Here is a 23,282-nt window from a genome sequence, read left to right as displayed (position 1 = left end):
AATAAAGCTTTGAAACTTGAAACTACATTTTGCTATTAGCAGGTTATGTAACGTGACAGTTATTAGTGTGTGTACTGTTTGTTTTTTTCACTTTAAAAACAAAATCAATTAATTTATTTTCTATCCTCTTAAAGCCCGAGGAATAAAACAATTGCCAGAAAATTATATATATATTTTTTGAAAATGGAGGATTTATTGAACCATCTGATTAAATTAAAAAAAATAAAAATTAATTTCTAATATATTTATTTTTATTTTTCATTTTATTGCTCAAAAACTTGTATAATTTATTTCGGTTTTTCATTAGGGAAAAATCACACGGATGACGTCTCAAAAAAAGGTGGCGGAAATACGATACAGTCGTCTTTACAGAATCCGAATCAAATAGAGTTATAGGGTTAAATAACCCGTTTTTCTCCTATACTGGACTTTGTAGGTTTAAATATGCTTCATAAATAAAACTGAGTGCACCGAAAGCAGAAGCAGGTCACCGTTTAACCGCAAACTTAAGCGTTAATTGACCGGCCGATGTCATGAATCCAGTTTATTATAGTCTAACGTAATTTTATTTTGAAAACACTGACCGGAAGCAACTATTGTGTCTAGTCTGACGCGACGCTGGAGCAGGCTGCCCTCTACACCACATCTCCGCGGTTTGACCGAGAAATAATGATCGCTGAGAAGCAGCAGCAGCAGCAGCAGCAGCATCGGCGACCGCAGCCCGAGCCCATGCAGAGCGTTGCTCCCCTGCTCCCCTCTCCGTGAGCATGACACCGCTCTGGCCTCCTCGTTCTAGCCGCACCGACTCTCGTTCACCGCTCGCAAGATGTATTTCAACCGGAGAGCCAAGAAGATCCACAGCGAGGGAGGTAAGCAGCACGAAGAAACGTGTTATTTAATCTTTGCACGACCCGGGTTCCGCCCGCCGCTCTCTGCTGTCACACATCACTGTGAAGTGAATCCCACTAACGGGCCTGTCCTTTTTTCTGCATACAGCGGCCTGTGTAGAAAATCGTGCGCTTTTGATATGTGCTTGGCATAATAACGGGGAACCGTTTTATTCGGGACTGCGGCATCCACACGGAGGGACATGCCGGTGTTTATCCTCCAGTCGCGCTCATTTCTTGGCACCGGAGAGGAATGCAAAGGGCAAGCAGACTGCAGGTGCCTGCTTCAGGTCTCATTTAGAATAGCCTGGCATCATTATGGAGGAGCCAAGTGAAGGAATTTCTGATGACGTCAATAGTATTTATCTTCCACGGGTTAAATGTGTGACCTTATCAATAAATATTGACTGCCTTGTGTAAATCTGACCTATGGCCTTGTTATGGTGTTATATAATTATGCTGTAACAGATTTGTGTTCCTCCTGTGCTGCATCATAGTGTCCGCGATTGACTCTTAGAAAAAAAGACAATGTATTAACCTACTTTTGCTGTGATTGAAAGCGAAATATTAGCAATATAAGGTGACAAATTTACCCCCAGGCCTGCAGATCGGTCCAAGAACAGCCTATTACCTCGCCGACTTAAATGCCACGTGACTCTCTAAAGCGCTCTCCTTATCTCACCTTTATCTCAACCTTAAGGGCATCCACATCCACAGCGTGTTCAGTTTTAAAGTGCTTCACACCCTTATGTTGAATAAAGGGATGTTTCAGTCTGTTGCTCACGCGTGAATCTGCCTCATGCAACAGGATGCATTGAACCCCCGTTCATGCAAGAACCTGCACTGTCTCAGTTTTTAGCAGGAAAATGTCCTCATCAGCTAACAAGCTGGCCAGAAGGTGAGGATGCTGAAACAACCTGCTGCATCAGATGATTTCACACATGGCAAGCAGACGCTGGATTGGATTGTCCTGGAAAAGAAGAGCACGTGTTCGCCTCATCCAGTGGCTTTTAATAGTGACCGGCACATATTGTCAGGCTGCTCTGCTGTTGTGTGTGTGTGTGTATCTGTGTGTGAGTGTGGCTGCATGCCTCTTGCAGCTTCCAGAAATAGAAAGCAGGGTAAATTGTGAGCGCCAACTGGGCCATACTATCTTCAGGCCAGAAGTTCCACATATTTATTTGTTGTTAAAAAAAATGCATTTCCACTTTTTACAAGCAGAAGGTCAAATGGTTAAGAAAGTGACATTGTTCCTGTTTTGTAGATCCCTCCCACCCACTTATTATTTGCATATATAAATATGTTTTAAACTGAATATCAGGTGGTCTCATGATGAATTTGTTACCTTATTTACACTGTGATTTTCAGATATAATCCTGCAGCTTTTTTTGGTTTCGTGGGGTCTAAAAGTTGCTTTAAAGCTTTTATACTTTAAGCACAGGATGGTAGTCTAGTCAACGTCTGCATGTTTCCGCCTGGGTTCCTCACGGTGCTTTTACTGTAATCTCTTGAAGCCTGACCGCTTGATTCTTTGCTCCAATTAGCGAGCTGCCACATGCCTGGCAATGACGTCTGCAGCTGCCAGTCTGTCACATTTATTTACACACATTTGCAAAGAGAGTTATAGTTTTAACTGTTTGTGTTTAAGAGGAGCCTTAGAAATATAAAGCATGTGTGTAGTAGTGAGTGCTGAGTAAAAGCATTCTGCTCCATTTGAATATCAGTGTAAGGCCACATTTTCTACTAGTGTTGATGTGCTTTCTTAATGTGAGTCATGCAGCTCAGCCAACTGTCAACAATACATCTGTTTAGGGAAGATAATGACTGGTTGTCATGGCTGCCAAGCTACCTAAGATACCATTTAGGAGATAACAGGGAGGCCCAGTAAGCTGCTGAAACAAGGCATTTACATGAAGTAGCCAGGAGGAGGCACTCCTGGGCAAGCTATGAGGGGTTTGGTCAAAGTGATTTCTGAGCAGCTGTTCAGGCTTGCATCCATCATATGCTGGCATGAGTCTCATCTCAGCTCACACACAAACAAATCATCTGGGTAGTCACTGACACGTGGATGTGCTGTGTGAGGTACAGTCTGTGTGTACTGACTTGTTGTCTTGTTTGTGTGTGTGTGTGCTGTCCTCTCTCGCCGTGGCCTCTCTCTCTTGGCGTCCACAGAGCAGTTAGTGTTGACCACCATTAGGCAGGAGTCTCCTGAGCTGCAGGACCCAGGCCAGGGCGCCGGTGCTACCATGCGTGCCCGCCTCGCAGACAGGTTTGACAAAAGTGAGTTTGCTCGAATTAGACTGGATGATGCCCCCATCTGTGTCCGGAGTCCCAAGGTGCATGTACCAACAGCTAGGGGCAGGCGTGTCTCAACCCCCGGCCCTCAAGAGCTACAACATTGAGTTACTCACATTAGGATCTCAGGGTCTTTGCAGAAAAGGTTATGACACGTTATCACTGTTGTGGACTGATCATCTGTAGCTCCTTGGGGCCTGGAGTGCGATGAATGCTGAACAGGACCCTCTCACTGCATGTGCTTGTAGATATTGGTGGCATACCTGTAGTAGTTCATGCTGGTGAAGACAAAGCTATATGGGGTATTTAAGCAAGTGCATCTGCATGCTGTAGAACTCAGCACATGCACGCATAGATATGGCATGCCTGAACAGCATGTACAAGAACACTGCTGCATGCATGTAGGTACGACTCTGGGTATAGAGAGGGGCATGGGAGTAGCTGCATGTCGATGGGTCTTTTTTTATGTTTTATGGCTTTAAAAGATTTACTTTCACCTGTTTGTGTGTGTGTGTGTGTGTGTCCATAATGCAGTGTCAGTGTGTGTGTGTGCATTTGCATACATTAGTTTAAGGTGTATGAGCGTGTTGCAATCGCACCTGTGGGATTATTAGGTTATGGATGAGCAGCAGGTGAAGTTGCAGAGCAGACACAGAGGGGATTATCACGCTTGCTCACTTGGGCCGTAAGAGGCTTGCTCGCCTTACTTCCTACTCTGTCAGAGCGGCCAATGGACCCACTGGGAATGATAGACGCCAGGTCTCCCGAGACCTGCAGATAGGGCGTGCAGGTCACCTAAGAGAGCAACGACAGCCATGGGACGCAGGGGTCGCCAAGGCAGACGGCGCTCTGTCGGTAATGCTTTCCTGACAACACACAGCCATTTTATTCTTGACTGGATTCAATGCATGTAGGCAAAGATGTGGGGTTTTTTGGGTGTTTCTTTTTTCTGAACTTCATTAACGTTAAATGGGGAGGGGGGAGTTGGTGTTTAGCTCAAGAACACTTTGACAGGCCTTCTTGTTGTAGAGGATGACAAATGGAGGTTTTGCTGTTAAGGGATGAGCTAAGACACTTTCCTGCCATTCTTTGAGGCAGGGATACCAAACACAGAAATAGAGTACTTTCATTTGCATTGTACATTCAGATAGTTGTTCAGATAATGAAAACATAGAATGAGCCAGAGGATCTGTCCCAAGTGTGGCTTGTTTGGAGTGGAAGTTCTTCACCAACCGAGGATAATTGTATTCTGCTATAACTGCTGTTAATTAGTAGCTATTATCTTTTTGGCTAATTTCATTTCTGAGCTGAGAATTGTGTCTGCACCAGGCATGATTGGATTAGATGCCCAAGCATCTCTGAAGCTACATTCATGCCATTTCAAACTCTATTCTGACAGGCAGTGAGGGACACCGCTTGACAGTGGAAAGCTGTGGGCGCAGCACCGGGGCGGAGTGTCTGGTGAAATATGCTCTGCCATACTGGAAAATGTTGATGAATTATGCAGCTCCCATCTATGCATTATTTATAGCCTGGCCAGCTTTTTAAACTGTGAAGTTTTGGCACGAGGCCAGATCAGATTGGATTCAACACAAACCCACAACAAATTAACACCGTGTATTAAGATATTATGAAGCTTGTGATAAGTAATATGCTTTGTTTTCCCATCTGAGGCCCTTTGCAAATGCTGAAACATCACATTTTGCCTGCTAGCTGTGCTAAATGTGTTTGGCTTAATCGCCTTCTCATGACACATGTATTCTCAGCAGAGAGGTGCGTAAAAGATTATCAAGCATCGTTGCATAATGGATGTATGTTTTCCTCGGAGCGTATGATTGCTCTGAGGAAAGGAGACGTGTTTTTGTTTAAGACTCACCAACAGAATGGGTGGCTGGTAGCATCCTGCAAGCAGAGTAAGAGATCAGCGTGTTAATTGAATTGGGATCAGTCTAGTCTTACCTGTTGTGGCTGCAGGTCATCAGACCTGCGCTACCTGTGTGTCTGTCTTGGGCGCTTCACGTGTAATTGACCTGGCTGCTCTCTGAATGGGGTTTGCTGCTGAGTCATCGCTGGCCTGTTCGGTAATGAGTTACGGAGGTGATGGCATTTCTGCTCCATCAGAGATGAGTTACTGAGGCATTAATCTCCTCAGAAATGAATTATAGCTTGAGTGGGTTGCTGAAAAAGCCATTATTGATCTCCTTGGAAAGGTGTCTACAGGGGTTTTAAAAAGTGAAGTGGAAGGATGAAGTTTGTTCAATAAAAATGTCTGCCCGTGTAGAAATGACCAAAAAAAGGCTGAAAACATCAGAGGTGCTCGATGGCATTATAGTTGGCATGCATTGCCGTTTATTACCTTTACCTTTGAATGTTCCTTGATCACTTCCTCGCAGCTCTTTACTATCTCAGTTGACTTTGTTGCAGTTTGCACTGTGGAGAGCTGAGCTGTGATTGGGTCTTAAATCTCCGTGTGGTCCAGAGGTAATAGCTAATGGAGATATAGAGATAAGAGGCTGTTCATTTTCTGTGGGCTTGGTTAGACTTTGACCCTTCCTCTGTGTCATGTGCGGACACGTCGCGGGCTTGTGTGGAGCGGTTGGAGTGCGCAAACTCTTGAAATGTCGAGCAGTTTTGAGGTAAAAAGCAGAAAACACGAAAAACTCACAAATATAATACCACGGAAATACGTTGGGTTCACATAACTCCCTGGTAAACTATTAAATAGGTGTAGCCGTTTCCTGTAAGCACACGTAACCTTATGTCTCTTTCAGTGGAAAAAGTCTGATGGGCCAGCAGATTTGATCACGTAAGCCTGGCTCACTTACTTCTGGGTAATTTTACAGTTTATTGGCTACTTTAGAGCCGCAAGCTTGAGTGGAATATAATAGTATTAAACTGTTTGGTTATTGATGAGGGGAGAAGATGACTCGTCTATTGTTGGAGTTCGGTAGTGCTGCAGAAATAGAGTTTCAGGACTGTGGAAATTCAATCTTGCAATTAGCCTGCTGTTGTTTTCACTTACAGATTCACTGACAGAGAGTACACAGATCCCAACAAACTCAGAGCATTGTGATGCATATGATTTCATTATGCGTTATATTTGCAACAGCTTTTAGGGAATAGTATAACAATGACACAGCTCGTACATTTGGCCTATTATACATTGCAATTTTGGACATGCAGAAACACAAACGACTATATAATCTATACAACCTGCAAGAAGTGACTGTTGCTGCTGTTGCAGAGGCATCACAGTGGAGGGAAGCAACACGAAGTGATCTGATGGATAGCTCCAGCTTCACGGATGTTATTTGACCCATCTGGTAAAGTGCCACTAGACCTTAAGGCGATATCAGGCTTCTGGCCCTTTAAAGACGAAACCCCGGCTTTGCCCCTCCGCAGCACTGAAGGAGCTCCATATGGCTTCCTCTCCTTGTCTGAGCTGGTAACAGCGAGCGGCTCGATACCACACCAGAGGGAGGAGATCGTCCAAAAAAGAGACGGATAAAAGCTTCAAGAGGCGGCAGGTGGCCAGATGACACGGCGGCGGAGCTTCTCGGGCCAGTATCTTTCAGCACCGGGGCTGGGAGTTTCCTGCTCAGCAGAGCCGAAGGAGGGCAGAGGGAGGACGGGCGTGCTGCTGCATCTGTCCTCGCCCAGGTTCGCTGTTGTTCCAGCTGAGTAAACTGTGGCGTCCCGACCTGTTTGGGTGTCCGTCACTCCCCTAACGGCTCCACAGAACCGCACTTGCTCCGCGTTAATGCGCACGCTTGATGATGAAAAACTGCCCGGCTCCCGGAGCTCATGCGGGGGTGAATGAGCGGAGACCACGACGCTTTAAAATGGTTGGAGACGACAAAGCCGGGAGGGCGGGCGGGGAAGCAGCGAGTCTGCAGGAGGAAAAGCGTGGTGCATCCTACTCTGCCACTTCCCCCCCCCCTTTTTTTGGATAATTTGTTCTTAATGATGGTCGCGATGCGCGAGGAGGTTTCTCAGTTTTACATTTGAGCAAGTTGAAGTGCTGATTTAAAAAAAAAAACAACAATAACAAAAACCAAACCGACCCGGTGTGTTTGTTCGCCATTGTGCATCCCTCAGCACATCCATTATACGCGGGGGGTCCCGTGGGCGTCGGGAAACGCGCGTGTGTGCATTGACGGTACCTGAAAGACAAGAGGGGGTGTTTATAACGGGAAACGTCATTGAATCAACCCCGCCGGCTTCAGCATACATCAGCATACAGTAGCCTCTAGTACTAATTAGTCGCCCTCGCTTTTGAACCTAAACCACGTCTCCAGTCTCTGTCTCTCTCGCGCTCTCTCTCCCCTTCCCTCCCTATCTCTTTCTCTCTCTCTCTCTGCCTCTCATTCTCTCTCGCACTCACTCAGCCTCGCCTCTCTCCCATCAATCCAACGGTGCAGGACCTGCTTGCTCGTCCGCCGGTTACCGCAAGGCAGATGATGAGATGTCCGGGACCACTTCCCATGCGGATCCCGTAGACGCCTCGGCGCGGACGGTGCTTCTCAACCGGCCTCAGAATACCAAGTTCTGCGACAACCATGTCAGGTAGGCGTCACCCCCGAGCTTTTAACTTTTGCTACAAAGCATGCCTTGCGTGCCCTGTGGTTTTACGCACTGCTTTTTTAGGAATAGAGGACTGTGCTTCCTGACTAGCTGTCAGCAGAGAGAGAGAGAGAGGCGGAAGGATTTTACCCAAAATAATCGAAAACTTTTTTTTTTGTTGCTGTAAAAAAAAAAAAAAGCACTTCAAACCGTTGCACACCTCAAAAGTCGGTCAGACTGACTTTTGTGCAGATTTTTAATTGTTTGTTTGCACTCATCTTATTATTGCTGACCCATCTTTAGTACGCCTACATTTTATTTGTGCATGTACCATTTCAAGTCAAAGCACACAACCAGAGTGTAGACATCTGGTGTCGTACTAAAGAACACCATTTGCTCACAGGGGCTTTAGACCAACCTTGTCAGGGTGAAGTACCCTCTCTTCTTCTGCAGAGTAGTCTTTGGACGAGTGAGACTTAGTTTATTGTCCTCTTGTAATAGCTCTCTTTGTTTTAGTTTTGATGAAATCACACTGAATGTTTTACTTTAGAATACTATTAGGGGTGGACGTCTATTGACAAGCCAGTTTAATAACTCACCTATTAAAAAGCTTGTTTGTATCTCTGCAGCAGTCTAAAGGCTGAACATATGTCCACTGCCTAAAGGACGCAGGAGGATCTCAGTGGAAAAAGATTTAATCAGTATACGTCCTCATGAATAATTTTGGATGTTAATCAAAATAAAGATACATGTTAGAAAGAAAATTTAGAAGAAGGTTTCTTTTTCTGTTCCCCTGTTGTCACAGTGTCTACTGTGCTTGTGCTGATTAGATTTCACTGAGGATCAAAGCTGTCCACTCTTATCTCTCATGACTCAGTCAAAGATCGTAGCTGTGGGGACTACAAAAGATTCACCTAGTGTTTTGGTGGTCCCCGGTGCTTCTGCAGCCAACATATGTACTAATCTGTCGTAAGTAAGGTTCACGGGCTGAGCCAAACAGCCTGTGCTGCGACAAAGAGTCTCTTTTTTCAATCTCTTATTGTCCCAGCTGTCATTAGAATACTTTACTGGCTCAGCTGTAGTAATAAATAGAAACTCAGTCAAGTCTGATTCAGGCAGACACCAGTGAAATTTGGCTCTTGTTGCTGTTTGCATGTTGTAACTGAGGACGGTGCCATGAGGAGACCAGGGTTCGCGGTCGGTGAGCGAAAGGCTCGACGCTGCGCAGCGAGCATTCAGTGGGCTTGCTGTCATTGTCGGGAGAGTCAGTTCCACTTTTAAAAACCCCCCAATTCAGCTCTACAAAGAAGATTAAGGTGGTTGCTCCCTTGCTCCTCTGATTGGATCATGCATGGCGTGTTGCCCCCACTGCATGGTGATTGGAGAGGCGGGAGCACTCTGGCTCCAGAGGCATGGCCTTTGATGTCTCCGTGTTCCTGTAAATCTTCAGTTTGTGTTTTAAAAGTTCAATAGCACTATTGATTTTTTTTACGGGGGCGGAGATTAAAGCCTTGTAGCTTTTATCTGTATACTCAACTCACCTCTTCTCCAATTTCCCAGATCCATCGCTTCCTTTTTTTTTTAATGTTGTTGTTTTCATAGCACATTGCCATTAAGCACAAAGTAACATGTGCATAACTCATGTTCTTCCCATTATATCAATGACTCTTCTCCGACCTCGGCCCAGTTCTTAATGCATGAAGAACTCAGTCTGTTTTTTATAAAAACATGTCAAAGCCACACAACTGCAGGAGAGCATCACCCCTGCAGCTGACAGCTGTTAACCCCACCAGCAAGTTGGACATTTATGCTATAAAAAAATAACACCGGCAGAAGTTTTGGGTTGTTTTCTATCTTTTTTTTTCTTTTTCTTTTTTTTTGCTAAAGCACTGGAAGCCGGGGTCTTGCTCTTTGTGGCATCTGGTATCACTTGTCTGTGGTTAGATTGAGGCTACCTTATCTGCTCGATCATCGGTGTAGCTTCATTGACTCTGACGTAACCAGAGCATCTGGGTTAGACTCAAGTTCTGAATATGTCACACAAACAGGTTTTCATATTATAAAATCAAAGTTGGTTTAGCGCAGGTTCAGAAACAGTCACGTACACTGGGCATGTGAGTCACAGTGAAAACAGAAAGCAGACAGTTGGTTGCTTGTACACAAAACTGCAGGAGAAGAACTAGAGTGCCAACAAGACTTCTTTACTTGGATCGACCATCAGGTGGTACTCTTACTGAAAGTATCAAGCGAGTATATGGTTGTCATGGCAGCAGGGGGGGAAAAAGTAATTGCAAAGCAAGTATGGCGACATTTTTAAGAGAGGTACTGGGGGGCGTTATCCATCGCCAAAGGATCGTAGGGCAGTGGAAAAAGGAGTACCCACGTGAAAAGGATCACATGTGGGCTTAGCTAGATGTGTTTTGACTTAATTATGGCGATGGATAGAATCCAATTAAAAAGCGACTGTAGGTGTTTGCATCCAAAAAGTCTCCATTTCTGTCCAAACTAAGACGCCGTTTTAATTTTGTTTAAGTTAAAACTGGATAAACAGGATTTTCAAATGTCTCTACTACCCTTTTGGGTGTGTTAGAAGTTGCAAAACACTACAAAAGTTACGCAAAAATGCATTAGTGTGGCTGTACCCGGAGGACAGTGTGTAACAGTGTGACTGAAAAGCATCTGTTGGGCTTCTGTCTTTTTAGTTTTTTGGTGTGTGTGTAACATCCCGGCCTTTATCGTTCTGTGTCTGAGTGTAAGGCAGATGGCGAAAGCAGTTTTGGGTTCATCTCCAAGGAGATTCTGAATTGTGATAGAGGAGTGTGTTTTGCAATTTGCTGCATGCAATCTATGCCCTCACGAACGCTAACGCACACTGTCCATTATGCAGTCGGAAGCGGAGGCTCTTACTGTTCACTCAGGCTGCACGGGGGAAAAAAAGAAAACAACACAAAAACAAGGCAGGCCTTGATTTGAAGGGTGACTTCTTATTTTTAGCTCATCTGAAAGCTCTTACTGTAGCTCCTGGCTATAACAACGCTAATCGATACAGCTGTCTGATCAATACAGATGACTGACAAAAAGGTTGCCAAGGCTTCTTTGCGCTGTTTTGGGGTATTTTGGGGTCTAAATTTAGTGTTGGATTAAACGTCTTGGCCTATTTATAGAGAGGGTTGTGTGTTTGCAGGACGTAATGGCTCTGTTTTGCACTCTCTGAGCACAATTTTGTGTTTGTAAGAGATTTTCAAGTGCTGCAATATTAAAACCCAAATGGACTTCTTTGTTATTCAGCCTTTAAGGTAATGCTACTCAAGCATTCCCTGAGTGAGGAAAAAAAAATCATTAGCTCACAATTTATGCATGAAGTCCCAGCTTTGCTAAAGCTTTACCTGACTTTTCCGGCATCTCTTTGAACGTAAACAACTTTCCCTTTTTGTCTTTCTTTTGTTCTCACTGTCTTCTTCTACAGCACCACAAAGTATGGGATTCTCACCTTTCTGCCGCGCTTTCTGTACGAGCAGATCCGACGTGCTGCCAATGCCTTCTTCCTGTTCATCGCACTCATGCAGGTAAACCCCAGCAGCTGCCAGCGCTGTTTGCTCAGCGAACTGTTTGTTTGATTTCTGCACTCAGCCCAGCCTTTAGATGCTCCGTCCTGCAAAGCCTATTTCATCGCATGTCAGAGTGTGCAAAAGTCCACCTTTAAGGGAAATGCGGTGTTATGAAATGGCATTTCTTCTCTTTGCGATCAGCTCTATCAGCATCAATTTCTCTCTTTCTCCCTCATTAGCAAATCCCTGATGTGTCACCGACCGGTCGCTACACCACGCTCGTCCCGCTTATCTTCATTCTCACAGTGGCCGGGATCAAAGAGATCATAGAGGACTATGTGAGTATCACCATGTGAGTATCACCATAAACTGGAAAAGTGATGCGTTGTGGGGCTAACTTAATCGTCGTTCATCTCGCCACAGAAAAGGCATAAAGCAGACAACACGGTCAACAAGAAGAAGACAACAGGTATCACGCGTGTGCTTGTTAATGTGCTTTCTGTTTTTCATGAGAGTGCTCGTGTGTGCGTGTATTTGCGTGGGCTTTGTTTTCCTTTCATGTCAGGGTGAATGGCTGTTGTCTATCAGTCATTATAGCGCAGGCCGCCGTGCCCCAGACAAATGTTTAGTGGCTATGAATACTGCATGAGAGCTGCTCTATAGGCTGACTGATGGCTGTGTTGTCCTTGTCTCTCAGTGCTGCGGAGCGGAGCCTGGCAGACATTTATCTGGAAACAGGTATCGTCACATTCTTCGACTCTCGTGCTCTGACTTATCTCTCTTGCTGTTTCACAACACTGATTAGCCTGTTTCATTGCCACGAGCGACGTCAAATAACGTTGAAAGAAGTATGAGAAACTCTCTTACTGTACTGAATGAATTTCAGGTATTGTAAAAAAGCATGCAAAAGAAACAAAAAGTGAACGCTTCGGAATGAAATACTTCAAAGCAAGAGCAGTAACCCTCATGAGATGATAAAAAATAACAGTTAGTACATCTGATTATGTCCGTTAGAGCTAAGAGATGGCTTTTAATGTGGACTTATTCCACCGTTTCCCACACCTATTTTTTATTTGTTCAATAGACTGTCCTATGAGTACTTTGGATCCTTGACAGGCAAAACATGCTTGTCCTATTAGTAGTCACGTTTCATGATCAGATAACAAGCGCATCTAATTGTTCTTCAGGGGATTAATTTGTCCAGTATTTCAAACAGGCACATCTTTTTTGTTGAATAGTTGCGTTTTCTCCGGTGGTTTGCAGTTCATTGAACCGAGTGAGTGTATAACCCGCTCACACAAAGCTTTTTCCTTCCAGTCTTTTTTGTCATTTCTGCAGGGTTGTGAATGTTCTTAGCGGACATGCCCATTAACTGAGTCCAGCTGTGCACAGTCTTTCTCCAGCAGGTCAAGTCAAATCAAATTTGAGCCCTCGTTATGCGGATGACAGACGTCTACAGCAGAAATTAAGCCCCATTGTTTCACAGTGACACGACAGGTGCAGGAATTTGATTCAGTCGCCCTTCAAGCCCTTAAATAACTTTTCAGCAACTTTGGGTTCGCTAGATCATAAAATCAGTTTTTGGAAGAGTTTTTGCTTTTCTTTCTATTAATGAAAGTCTGAGGGATTCTTTAAAAAAGTCGCCCTTGCCCTTCATACGTGATTATAATAAGATGCACGGTCAGTACAGTAGTTTTTTTTGTTTTTTTGATTGTGTAGGAATTGGCAGTGTCACAGTTTACATCCTATCCAAGATTGTCACATTTCTTGAAGCGAAGCTTACCTCCCCCCTTCCTGTGTACTTGGAAAACAAGTTTCCGGCTGCTGATCCGAGGAGAACCGACAGCCTGAAACACTTGCGTAGTTTCTGCAGTGCCTGATGTAGCAAACTGGCAGTGTTTTAGCATGACTGTCTACAGTTATAAAGTCAGCTCCACATGCTTTGCCCTGACCTTGGTTCTCTGAAGTTATCATGCATTCCTTTTTTTGGAATTGGGTCATTTGGGGAAACTTCTCAGCTACACGAGGACTTTCTTTAGGAATTGTAATGTGTATATACTTTTAAATCAGCTGCAGAATTTCCTGGAACACTTCACAAGACAAAAGTGTTCCTTCTCTTTTCTTCTTTCTTGCTCATGAATCGCATAAAACTTCAAACTCGTCTTTTTTATTTGGCTGCATCCTCTGCTGGTCACATATTATTAACCTGCCCATTGTTTCCTCTCGGTCTTCATCTCTTACCCCTCCTGTTCTCTGTTACCCTCTGCCTCAATGCCCCTCTTCTTCCCTGCCTCATGCTGTTGCACTGCTGCGTCCTGGCCACAAGGTGGCAGTAGGAGATATAGTGAAGGTGACTAATGGCCAGCACCTCCCAGCTGACATGGTTATAGTGTCCTCCAGGTCAGAGTCCTGTGTCTCTCTGTCTGTGTGAGCATGCTGCATGTACCTCATTAATATATTCTAAACATCTGTTAAGCTGCTTTTAAGGGCTGCTGCTAATGTTTATTTTTATTTGTGGTTCATTTATTATTTTTGTTAAATGGATAAAAATAATAAGTCATTTTTAGCTTAATTACTTCCTAAAAATGTAGCTTATTATTTATCAACTTTAAATTAAAAATATTATAGTTATTTACAGATCTTTGCAGGCAATGTTTAATGTTCAGAAATAACAGTTTATGGTTTTCTGTGCATTGTTGTTTATCTTTATAGTGTTTTTAATCCAAACCTGCCCTCTTCTCTGCAGTGAACCACAGGCCATGTGTTACATTGAGACCTCTAACCTGGACGGAGAAACCAACCTGAAGATCAGACAGGTGGGTTGTCTGTCTGTCGTTCGTACGTCTCGTGAATGTGACGTCTCTTCAAATGTCCCTCATTTTGCCCCAAAGGACGACTTGAAAATTGACGGATTAAATTTTCAAAGGCAAAAACAAAGCAAATTTGTAATTTTTTAAAGAATTTTGTACAAAGTCCAGTAGTGCAGTTGCTTTCTCATACTTTGTCTGGTTAAACCATTGCCTCAGTAAGCGCTCCTTGACTTTACTTGTCATGCCTTTGCTTTCCAGGGTCTCCCACTCACGGCTGGGTTTCAGACCCTGGAGGATTTGATGGCACTGTCTGGTCGTCTGGAGTGCGAAGGCCCCAACAGACACCTGTATGACTTCACTGGCACTCTACGGCTGGAAAACCAGAAGTGAGAGACATACTTTTTTTCCTCGTCACTTAGGTTTGAGCTCTAGCAAATGCTCTGTCAGAATTAGGTGCTAAAATCTGTTTTGTTTTAAACTTGCACAGCACTGGTTCCTCACGGAAGACATGCAGTGATTCGCATTTTTTGTGGATTAAAAAAACAATTAGGAAGTAAAAATTGAGAAGCAACTTAAAAGTAGAAAAATTAATTGCATAAACTGCAGAAATCGACATTTATTTACTTGATTTGGGGCTAAAAACCTCTCTTTCATTCAGTCCAGTCCCTCTGGGTCCAGACCAGGTGCTGCTGCGTGGCGCCCAGCTCAGGAACACGCAGTGGGTTGTGGGAATTGTTGTCTACACTGGCCACGACTCCAAACTGATGCAGGTAAATCCTCTGCTGTGTTCTAAGTCAGTAAACTGTGAATAAGCATGAAAAATCCGGCATTTGAAGCCAAATTTCAAATTGTTTATTAATTAGGATCTCTTCGTCATCCTTGCCTGGGCGAGTTTAGAGCTTTAAAAATGGATGAAAATCGGTCATCTGAATTATGCATTTCTGTTACTGTTACTGCAATAATTAATTGAGTAAAACGTAGCTCCTAACAAAAGCCTTTCCAACTCCCAGAACTCCACCAAGGCGCCACTGAAGCGCTCTAATGTGGAGCGGGTGACCAACATGCAGATTCTGGTTCTGTTTGGCATCCTGCTGGTCATGGCACTGGTCAGCTCTGTGGGCGCAGCCATCTGGAACAGAGAACACACAGACGAAGCCTGCTGGTACCTGTCCCGGGCCGGTGAGACCATAACGCGCCAAGATTGCTTAAGTCTCATTATATTACTTGCATGTTTGGGTAAATCTGGGTTATTACATGAAGGAATTTTGTCTGCGACTTCAGGCGACATCTCCCTGAACTTTGCATATAACCTACTGACGTTCATCATCCTGTACAATAACCTGATCCCCATCAGCCTGCTGGTCACTCTGGAGGTGGTGAAGTTCACACAGGCTCTCTTTATTAACTGGGTATGACCCGTGCATCATTTTTAATGCGTGCTTATAAACTACAACTGGTCGATTACACACTTACTTCAAGTGTTTTTTTGCTCTTGTCCTCAGGATGTGGAGATGTACTACTCAGAAACGGACACGCCAGCCATGGCGCGAACGTCTAATCTTAATGAGGAACTGGGCCAGGTCGGTTCCTCGCCCTCTTCGTAACGAGCTGCTCTAAAACATCCTGCTTTTGTTCTCGTTACTCACCGTCTGTCTTTTTCTAGGTCAAGTATCTGTTTTCCGACAAGACTGGAACTCTGACCTGTAACATCATGCACTTTAAGAAGTGTACCATAGCCGGGATAACGTATGGGTCAGTTATTGCATCTGTAAATAAATTCTCACCTCTTTTTCTCTCAGATCGTCTTACTGATATTTCCTTATCGGCCTGTGTTAGATGAACTTAATTAGCATTAGCTGCTGCTCAGTTGATTAATCTCGTGCATGCTTAATTAGATGAACTAATCAAATTCATCAACTGATTTCAAACTAATTCCTTTTGCATTTCCACCGCATTCATTACTGCAGCCACTTCCCTGATCTTGACTGTGAGCGTTCAATGGACGACTTCAGGTTAGTGACCACCTCCCCCTCAACATCAGCCTTTCCCTTTTTAGTGGTTTTTTCCTCATTTTGTGCATTGGACTCTTTCCTAAATGTTTACCTGCTTTTATCAGAAAATTATGTCTTGTAGCCTGCAAAGACCCCCCCCCCCCCCAACACACACACACAAAATAAATAAAATACATTTGGATTCTTTTTTTTGTCTTTTAGTAATCTGCCATCCAGCAGCCACAACTCCACAGAGTTTGACGACCCAACTCTGATTCAGAACATCGAGAAGGACCATGTGAGGCTTTTCTCTTTCTTTCTTTGAAGCCATCCGTCTTGGAGGCTGTTGCTAATAACCACGTTCACTCTGTTTGCTCGCGGGCGTTCAGCCTACATCACCTCAGATCTGCGAGTTCTTGACGATGATGGCGGTGTGCCACACGGTGGTTCCAGAGAGGGAGGACGACCAGATCATCTACCAGGCCTCGTCCCCTGACGAAGGAGCACTGGTCAAAGGAGCCAAAGGGCTGGGCTTTGTCTTCACTGCCAGGACCCCTGATTCAGTCATCATTGAAGCTGTAAGTGTGTAACCACACACGTCTCTGGAGTCGCAGCTACTTTTTGGACAGGAGCTGACATTTTTTTGTGGGTTTCAGATGGGGGAAGAGAAGAGCTATGAGCTACTGAATGTGCTGGAGTTTTCCAGGTGAGCTTGAAGTTGATGTTTTTCTTAACCAGTGATAAAATGCTGATATGAGACTGCTTTGGGTTGAGACTAAACTAAATTGTCTTTACAGTAACCGTAAACGGATGTCTGTGGTGGTCAGGACACCCAATGGGAAGCTCCGGCTGTACTGCAAAGGAGCGGTGCGTTTATCTCATTATCAGTAAATTCAGATGTTAATGAATGTAAGGTAATGGTTTTAATTTAATGGTCAATTCCTTGTTTTTGTAGGATAATGTTATTTTTGAACGTCTGACCGAAGCGTCTCAGTACAAAGACTTAACAGTTGCTCATTTGGAACAGTTTGCTACTGAAGGTAAGAAGGTAGATTTTGTAGTTTTTGATTTTTAAGGCTTTTCCTCTGTAAGTCAGACTTAAGTCACAAATTTGTTGGCATTTGGTGGATGTCTTGCAGCTAACAGCAACTATTTCAGCTCAGTAACAAGGCTTTGACCAGCTTATCTTCCTTCCATCCACTCAGGCTTGAGGACACTGTGCTTTGCGTACGTGGACCTGGAGGAAGAAGCGTATCAGGAGTGGTTAAAGGAATATAATCGTGTCAGCACCATAATCAAAGACCGCGCTCAGAAGCTTGAGGAGTGTTATGAGCTGCTGGAAAAGGTAAACACAACATCTCTTTGTCTAAAATGATGTGTGTTGGTGACCTCCTGTTGGTTTATTCTGTTGTATTTATCCGCGACACCTTAAAGGCCGGGAAAATATTTTTTGACATTAAACTTCTTCACCTTCTGGCTGAATATTGGACATATCATCTTGGCAGAACTGGTAGGATTAAAGTTGTGGCATTAAATACATTGTACATTGTAATTACGTACAATTGTCTGAACTGATGATCTTGGAATCCTCAGTTGATTAGAAATGGCTCCCAAAGATCTTCCAAGTTTATGTAAATGTACAGGTTCCTTGGATTTCCCCATTGTTTTGAGTATTGATCAGTCCAGTGAGTGCTGTCAAACAAAAAAAATTATGCTGCCAAAGAGAAAATACTAGTTGCAGTCAGTCATGATCACTAATGAGAAGTTAATGGGCCTTGGTCTCGTCAAGTTAAAAGACAGTCTACTTCTGACCCTGTGTGGATCTGAGAAAATCCAAAAAGAATTCAAGGTTATACACCCAGTTATTGTTTTTTAGTCATTAAAGATGCCTAGTGTACAGTCATTCCACCCTGGAAAAACAACAGTTCAAAGAAGTCATTAAAAGCCCCGGATTATCACGAAATTCAAGCCCAAGATGAGTGTGTAAACTTCAGACCACAGCTGTCTCTCAGTTATTCACCCTGCTGCATTTTCCGAGGTATTTTTGTGTCTGGTTGGTAAGCATGGTTGTGGTTATCACTCTCCACAAATATGCTACACGTAAAACTGGAGACTGATGAGCAATCCCCCCACCCCCACCCGCCCGGAGCCTACAGATGGATGTTGGCGTGGTGGAGTGGTCAAAACAGCAGGCAGCAATGCAGGGTGGCAGCAGTGGTGCTGTCAGAGGGAGAGATGACACATTTTGCAGCTTAAATAGACTGCTAATTTGGGAGGGCATGTTTGGGATATGACGTGAGGAGAGTGAGGCACGCTAGTCCGTATGACACAGTGCAGCTTGAAGTGTTGCTCGTCTGAACAAACTCTGAGGCTTTGATCCTTTTAGTTGCACCGTGGCTGAAAGATTGTAAGCAAAATATTTGGAAAAGGCTGAAAAACTGAGGTAAACTAACAATAAACTGAATAAAAATACAGTCAGATTGAGGAGACATGGAAGTATTGATCTGATAAATTCACAGTGTGATTCACTCATGCAGAGAACGAAATGCTGCTTGGTGGCCAGCAGGTGGCAGAGTGGCTCCATTTAGGGCCACGCTTGGGACTGGAGCTGGTGCCATTTCTTTAGGTATTCATTATGTTGTTGTTTTTTTTTATTTGGAAAACACAGTTGAAGTCACCTTTTAAGGCATTTAAAAAATAATCATGATTTAAATGCTAGTCTGTGCTCACAGGTAGAACATAGTGAAAGTGAATTGCTGTTTTGGTTTTTAAAAAAAAGGATAAATAAGAGGATATGGGGATTAACAGTAGAGCAGTGAATTGTTTGGTGGGGAAATCAAGGTTTTAGAGGAGAGAGGCAAGGTGAGAAAAGTAAGTGAAGAAATTAAAAGAAAGAAAGAAAGAGGAAGCAAGAAGAGGGGGTTAGGTTTGACTGGAAGACCGCAAGGGTAATTACCTTCACCAGCATGCCAAAAGCCCCATAAAACTGGAGTCAACAACACATTAGTGTTAACTTGTGTGTCTGTGCATGTGTTTGTGTATGTCCGAGTGTGTCTAATGAGGGTACACGTGCATATAAATGCTGAACAAATTAAAGCGGGGGGAGGGTTATGTCTTGGCATGGAGAAACAAAGTTGGTACAGAAATCTAAAGTGAGCTGAACCGAATCCGCTGGCATCGCTCTCGCCCTCAAATTAGACGTGGATGATGCCTTCTGGGGAAAAAGAGCCCTCACGTACACTCTGGTGATGTCTATTTCTGGCCTAAATATGATTGTTTTTAAAACCTCGTTAAGTATTCTGTGCTATGTTTTGTTCCCTCTCTTTTAGTCTAACTTTATTTCTTTTTAACAGAATATGTCTGCATGTCTTTCACGCTCCTCTAACAGAACTTAATGCTGTTGGGTGCCACAGCCATCGAGGACCGTCTCCAGGCTGGCGTGCCAGAAACAATTGCCACTCTGATGAGGGCTGATATCAAGATCTGGGTCCTCACTGGAGACAAGCAGGAGACTGCCATCAATATAGGTGAGAGACGCTTAAATAACAATGTGAGGGTAAAATGTTGCTTTTAGCAAGTAAACGTGCTGCTGCAGTTTCATGTGCAACAGCGTAGCAAACTGAATGTATTGTGGAGTTAATGAAATCATGGCTGGAAGAATAGCAGGCGTTATGCGGGCTGTGAGATGCCTGAGATGCCTCCATTCTCTAAGTGGAAAGTGCCTGCGACCAGTGTAGCCACCGTCTGGGGGTGACATGAGTGGGTTTAGTGTCTTGGCAGTCGTGGAGAAAGTTGGTGGCAGACGTCCAAAAAAACAATGACGGGAAGAGGAAAATGTGAGCTGACACTTGTCGCTCCAAGTTTAAAAGCTGGGGCATCCTCAGAGATGGCGCAGATCATCTTGTCAAAGTGTGTATGAGCGTTGATTTCCTGATTTACTGCAGGGAAATAAGGCTGGTCACAGGCTGGTGAAGGAACTCATATTGGTGTGTGTGTGTGTGTGTGTGTGTGTGTGTGTGTGTGTGTGTGTGAGAGCCAGGACTGTGTCGAGTTTTCACCTGTGTTTTGGGTTTGAGAAAACCCTCCTCCTCCTCCTCCTCCTCCTCCTCTACCCTCCACTTATCTGTTTCTGTTTCTCAGGTTACTCCTGTCGCCTGGTGACACACGGCATGTCCCTCATCATCGTCAACGAGGACTCGCTGGACGTGAGTAGGCAGGCCTCTTCCTCCTCCTTCGTGCCTCTGGATACTTTGTACAGCGTTGAGACTTTTTGTTGACTTTTAGGAGATAGTGGGCTGTGTGGTGGGGGTCTTAAGAAGGTTACCGTGGGAACAAGGGTGTGGTCTGCAGCCAAGATCGGTGGGTGGGGCTCTTTGTGTGTTCACAGGTGCAGGTAATTAAAGTCTCTGGTGTCCTCTTTGGAGAAAGGGATGAAAAGAGACAAACACTGCGCTATCGCTTCTTTGCCCCTCGGTCTCTTCCACATACAGCGCTTTCAGTGCTCTTACAGTGGTCTCTCCTTCTTTTATCATTTCCTATTTCAAGCTAAATCCCAGAAGAATGAACACAGCTTATGTGTTCAGTCACTTTATGATCCTGTTGCTATTTTGAGATCTGAGACATTCCTTTACTCTCGATTAGATTTTCTAACCCCAGTTATGTGTTCTTTGCATTCAACCTCCTTGTGTGACTGCTTCACCTAAGTGGCTTGATTGCTGTCATGTGTCCCTGTCTTACAGACAGTCTCCCTGAGTCCCATGTGTGCGCTCGCACAAATATAATCACCATTACTCGGTTTGTTTTTATGGAAGACACGGGAGATTATGACTCGTAAATTTCAAGTTTAAGCACTCTGTGTGTGCCCTTGTATTAGTTTATTTGTTTATATGTGTGTATTGTGTGGTAAGCATTCATAAAGAGATCTCTGTGTTTACATTCAGAATTTTCTAGCCTCATATAAGTCAGTGTGCAGATGGTGTGTTTCCTGGACTGTGGGTTTGTAGAGTAATTGGATTTGTCTCCGGCATGATCCCTCCATAATATGGTTTACTGGTCTGAATGGATTTTATTGTTGGTGACGATTATGAATTTAAGTGTAAAGCTGTGCACTTTTAATTGTTTTGGATTCTTGCATTATGCTGAATTGTAAAGCTCTGACTGGTAAAGTTTACTCTGTCAAAATTAGCAAAGTGATGTCTGAAAGCTCTTAGATTTGGGGAACTGCTGGTCAGATAACATGCAGGCCACTTAGATGCTAAATCAATTGAATTTGATGGGGTAAGCATTTAACGTTAAGGTAACGAGGGTACTCTACACTGGGAATTGCCTATTGGGACACAAGGGTGAAAACTAATCTTAGCGCTGTAAGCGGATCAATCCTAAACTGGTTTGTAAAATATATTTTAGCAGACTGTCTCCCACGCTGATCGTGTACAGTTTCAAGCCTGATGGGTTTGTGGTACTCCATCTCAGAACTGAACTTTCACTTGGACTAAATGTAATTATCAAAAGGTTTTTTAGGGCTAGGAAAATTGGAAATTAGTGCAGAGATTTCTTAAAACATGTGCATTTATACATGGAAATATAGTATATAAAGGAAGGAGTTTGTACAGTTCTAACAAGCTTAAAGGTTAATATTTGGTGTGACCACCTTAATTTTTCAACACAGTCTGAACTCTCTTAAACAGCTTTCTTGTAAATTCTTTAAGTAGTCTTCAGGAATAGTTCTCCAGGCTTCTTGAAGGACATTCAAAGCTCTTCTTCAGATGTTGGCTGCCTTTCGTTCTGTTTTCTGTCAAGGTGATCCCACACTGCTTTAATATTGCTGAGGTCTCTGCTCTGGGGAGGCTGATCTATGGCTACATACTGACGATGATTCAAACCAAAAAGCTTTAAATTTGGATTAATCACTCTGTAAGAACATTTTTGCATTTTAATGATCAAGGAACTGGCCTCACAGCCCATTGTTCATTCAGTGGGCTGGTTTCAGTCATTGTGCAAATGTAATGTTTATAGGATTGGGGAAACCTGTAAGTCAGCTGAGACCGAAGAAGTCCAGATTAAGAGAATCAACCTTCTGCCACTCTGTAAGACCCGTTGCAACTGATTTTCAGAAAAGGTCAGAAAAGAAAACTTTGTATTCATACAGAAGTTAAATTTTTCTATACATGAGAGTTAAATAAAATCACATTGCAGCTAAAACTAAGGAGAAAAAGTCTGATATAAACACGTAAGCAGCCACTGGATATTTTTCAAAGTAAAACCTGAAACATGCCAGGAAGTGATCTTTAATATGATTCAGTGTTTTTCTTTTGATAATAAATTAAAACAACTTAGCAGGAAATCTATTTTTAAGCTTCAAAGTTTGGCCTCCGTTCACTTTAATGGGGACAATTCACCCTGCTGATGTGTCCTTGAGCAAGATTTCAAATGTTCACCAGCTCTAGGGAGGCTCTTCTGTAGTTTGTTCCAACTTTCTTGTGCAGCAGGGTCAGGACAAAAGGCAGAATCTCATAAGTCTGAGTTTAAAAAAAGAAAAAGATACTGTTTTGATTCAGATGGACTTGTTTGTTGGTTGAACAAACACATTTCATTTGGCTGCAGGTCAAAAATGCAACTTACACACATAGGCAGGAAGAGTCACAGCTGGCTGATGTGAAACATAAATGAAGCGCCACGCGTAGCGATATAAAATATGCCTTCAAGCTTGCGGTGTTTGCAGGACGGACGCACTTTAAAGTGGTTGTAAATGCAACGCAGCAAAAAAACGACACAGGATGACATCCCTTTGTCATCGCTGTTTACTCATCCCGTAAACATCGAATTAATCTTCACATGTTTGCAAGACGAGAAACATGCGAGTGCGCGCGCTGATGACAGTCGTGCCTTCTTATCGGGACAGCCTCAGAGAGCTCTGGTCGTGAATGACACAGATGAAAGCACCGCCGTCTTCGGCGACACTTCTCTGACACTTAAAATAACTCAAAAGTGCGACTTGGACATGAGTGAATGCAGAAGCTGTGTCACTTGTTCTCTTTTTTTTTTTTTAAAGTCTCACGTCTTTCACACCCTCTCTTATCCGTAGGCAGGATGATCTTTGCAGTGGATCTAGGCCAGCAGATGCGACACCCTCTCCTCTCCCCTTCTTCCCCACTGAGCCCCGTTCTCCGTTTCATCTGCTTCGCGCTG

At 43.7% G+C, this 23,282-nt stretch overlaps 1 protein-coding gene across 13 annotated transcripts in view; it reads left to right on the top strand.

Annotated features, from left to right (window-relative positions):
- Nucleotides 1–334: 334 nt before the first annotated feature.
- atp8a2 (ATPase phospholipid transporting 8A2) overlaps nucleotides 335–23,282 on the top strand; it is a 48,845-nt gene continuing 25,897 nt past the window's right edge. Inside the window, exons 1-24 of one of the 13 annotated variants that reach the window (XR_014278852.1) lie at nucleotides 335–869; nucleotides 3,060–3,167; nucleotides 7,604–7,748; nucleotides 11,212–11,311; nucleotides 11,533–11,631; nucleotides 11,717–11,762; nucleotides 11,991–12,031; nucleotides 13,620–13,693; nucleotides 14,040–14,109; nucleotides 14,362–14,489; nucleotides 14,762–14,873; nucleotides 15,114–15,282; nucleotides 15,385–15,512; nucleotides 15,606–15,683; nucleotides 15,767–15,855; nucleotides 16,071–16,115; nucleotides 16,317–16,392; nucleotides 16,484–16,672; nucleotides 16,751–16,800; nucleotides 16,892–16,961; nucleotides 17,050–17,134; nucleotides 17,300–17,439; nucleotides 19,483–19,621; nucleotides 20,235–20,299. Coding sequence is in view for 12 of the 13 variants with exons in the window: in XM_082546474.1 (XP_082402600.1) it covers nucleotides 827–869; nucleotides 3,060–3,167; nucleotides 7,604–7,748; nucleotides 11,212–11,311; nucleotides 11,533–11,631; nucleotides 11,717–11,762; nucleotides 11,991–12,031; nucleotides 13,620–13,693; nucleotides 14,040–14,109; nucleotides 14,362–14,489; nucleotides 14,762–14,873; nucleotides 15,114–15,282; nucleotides 15,385–15,512; nucleotides 15,606–15,683; nucleotides 15,767–15,855; nucleotides 16,071–16,115; nucleotides 16,317–16,392; nucleotides 16,484–16,672; nucleotides 16,751–16,800; nucleotides 16,892–16,961; nucleotides 17,050–17,134; nucleotides 17,300–17,439; nucleotides 19,483–19,621; nucleotides 20,235–20,299 (2,289 nt within the window). In the remaining variant the exon portion in view is untranslated. Of the gene's footprint in view, nucleotides 870–3,059; nucleotides 3,168–3,885; nucleotides 4,038–5,656; nucleotides 5,819–6,577; nucleotides 6,843–7,570; nucleotides 7,749–10,702; nucleotides 10,722–11,211; nucleotides 11,312–11,532; nucleotides 11,632–11,716; nucleotides 11,763–11,990; nucleotides 12,032–13,619; nucleotides 13,694–14,039; nucleotides 14,110–14,361; nucleotides 14,490–14,761; nucleotides 14,874–15,113; nucleotides 15,283–15,384; nucleotides 15,513–15,605; nucleotides 15,684–15,766; nucleotides 15,856–16,070; nucleotides 16,116–16,316; nucleotides 16,393–16,483; nucleotides 16,673–16,750; nucleotides 16,801–16,891; nucleotides 16,962–17,049; nucleotides 17,135–17,299; nucleotides 17,440–19,482; nucleotides 19,622–20,234; nucleotides 20,300–23,282 lie in introns of those variants that run through there. The other 12 variants (XM_082546474.1, XM_082546479.1, XM_082546480.1 and 9 more) reach the window with 12 other exon arrangements.

The sequence above is a fragment of the Aulonocara stuartgranti genome (assembly GCF_965226115.1).
Source record: "Aulonocara stuartgranti genome assembly, chromosome: 9".
In the NCBI taxonomy this organism is placed as follows: domain Eukaryota; kingdom Metazoa; phylum Chordata; class Actinopteri; order Cichliformes; family Cichlidae; genus Aulonocara; species Aulonocara stuartgranti.
The sequence above is the reverse complement of the archived record's forward strand: the minus strand, read 5'-3'. Positions and strand labels throughout refer to the sequence as shown.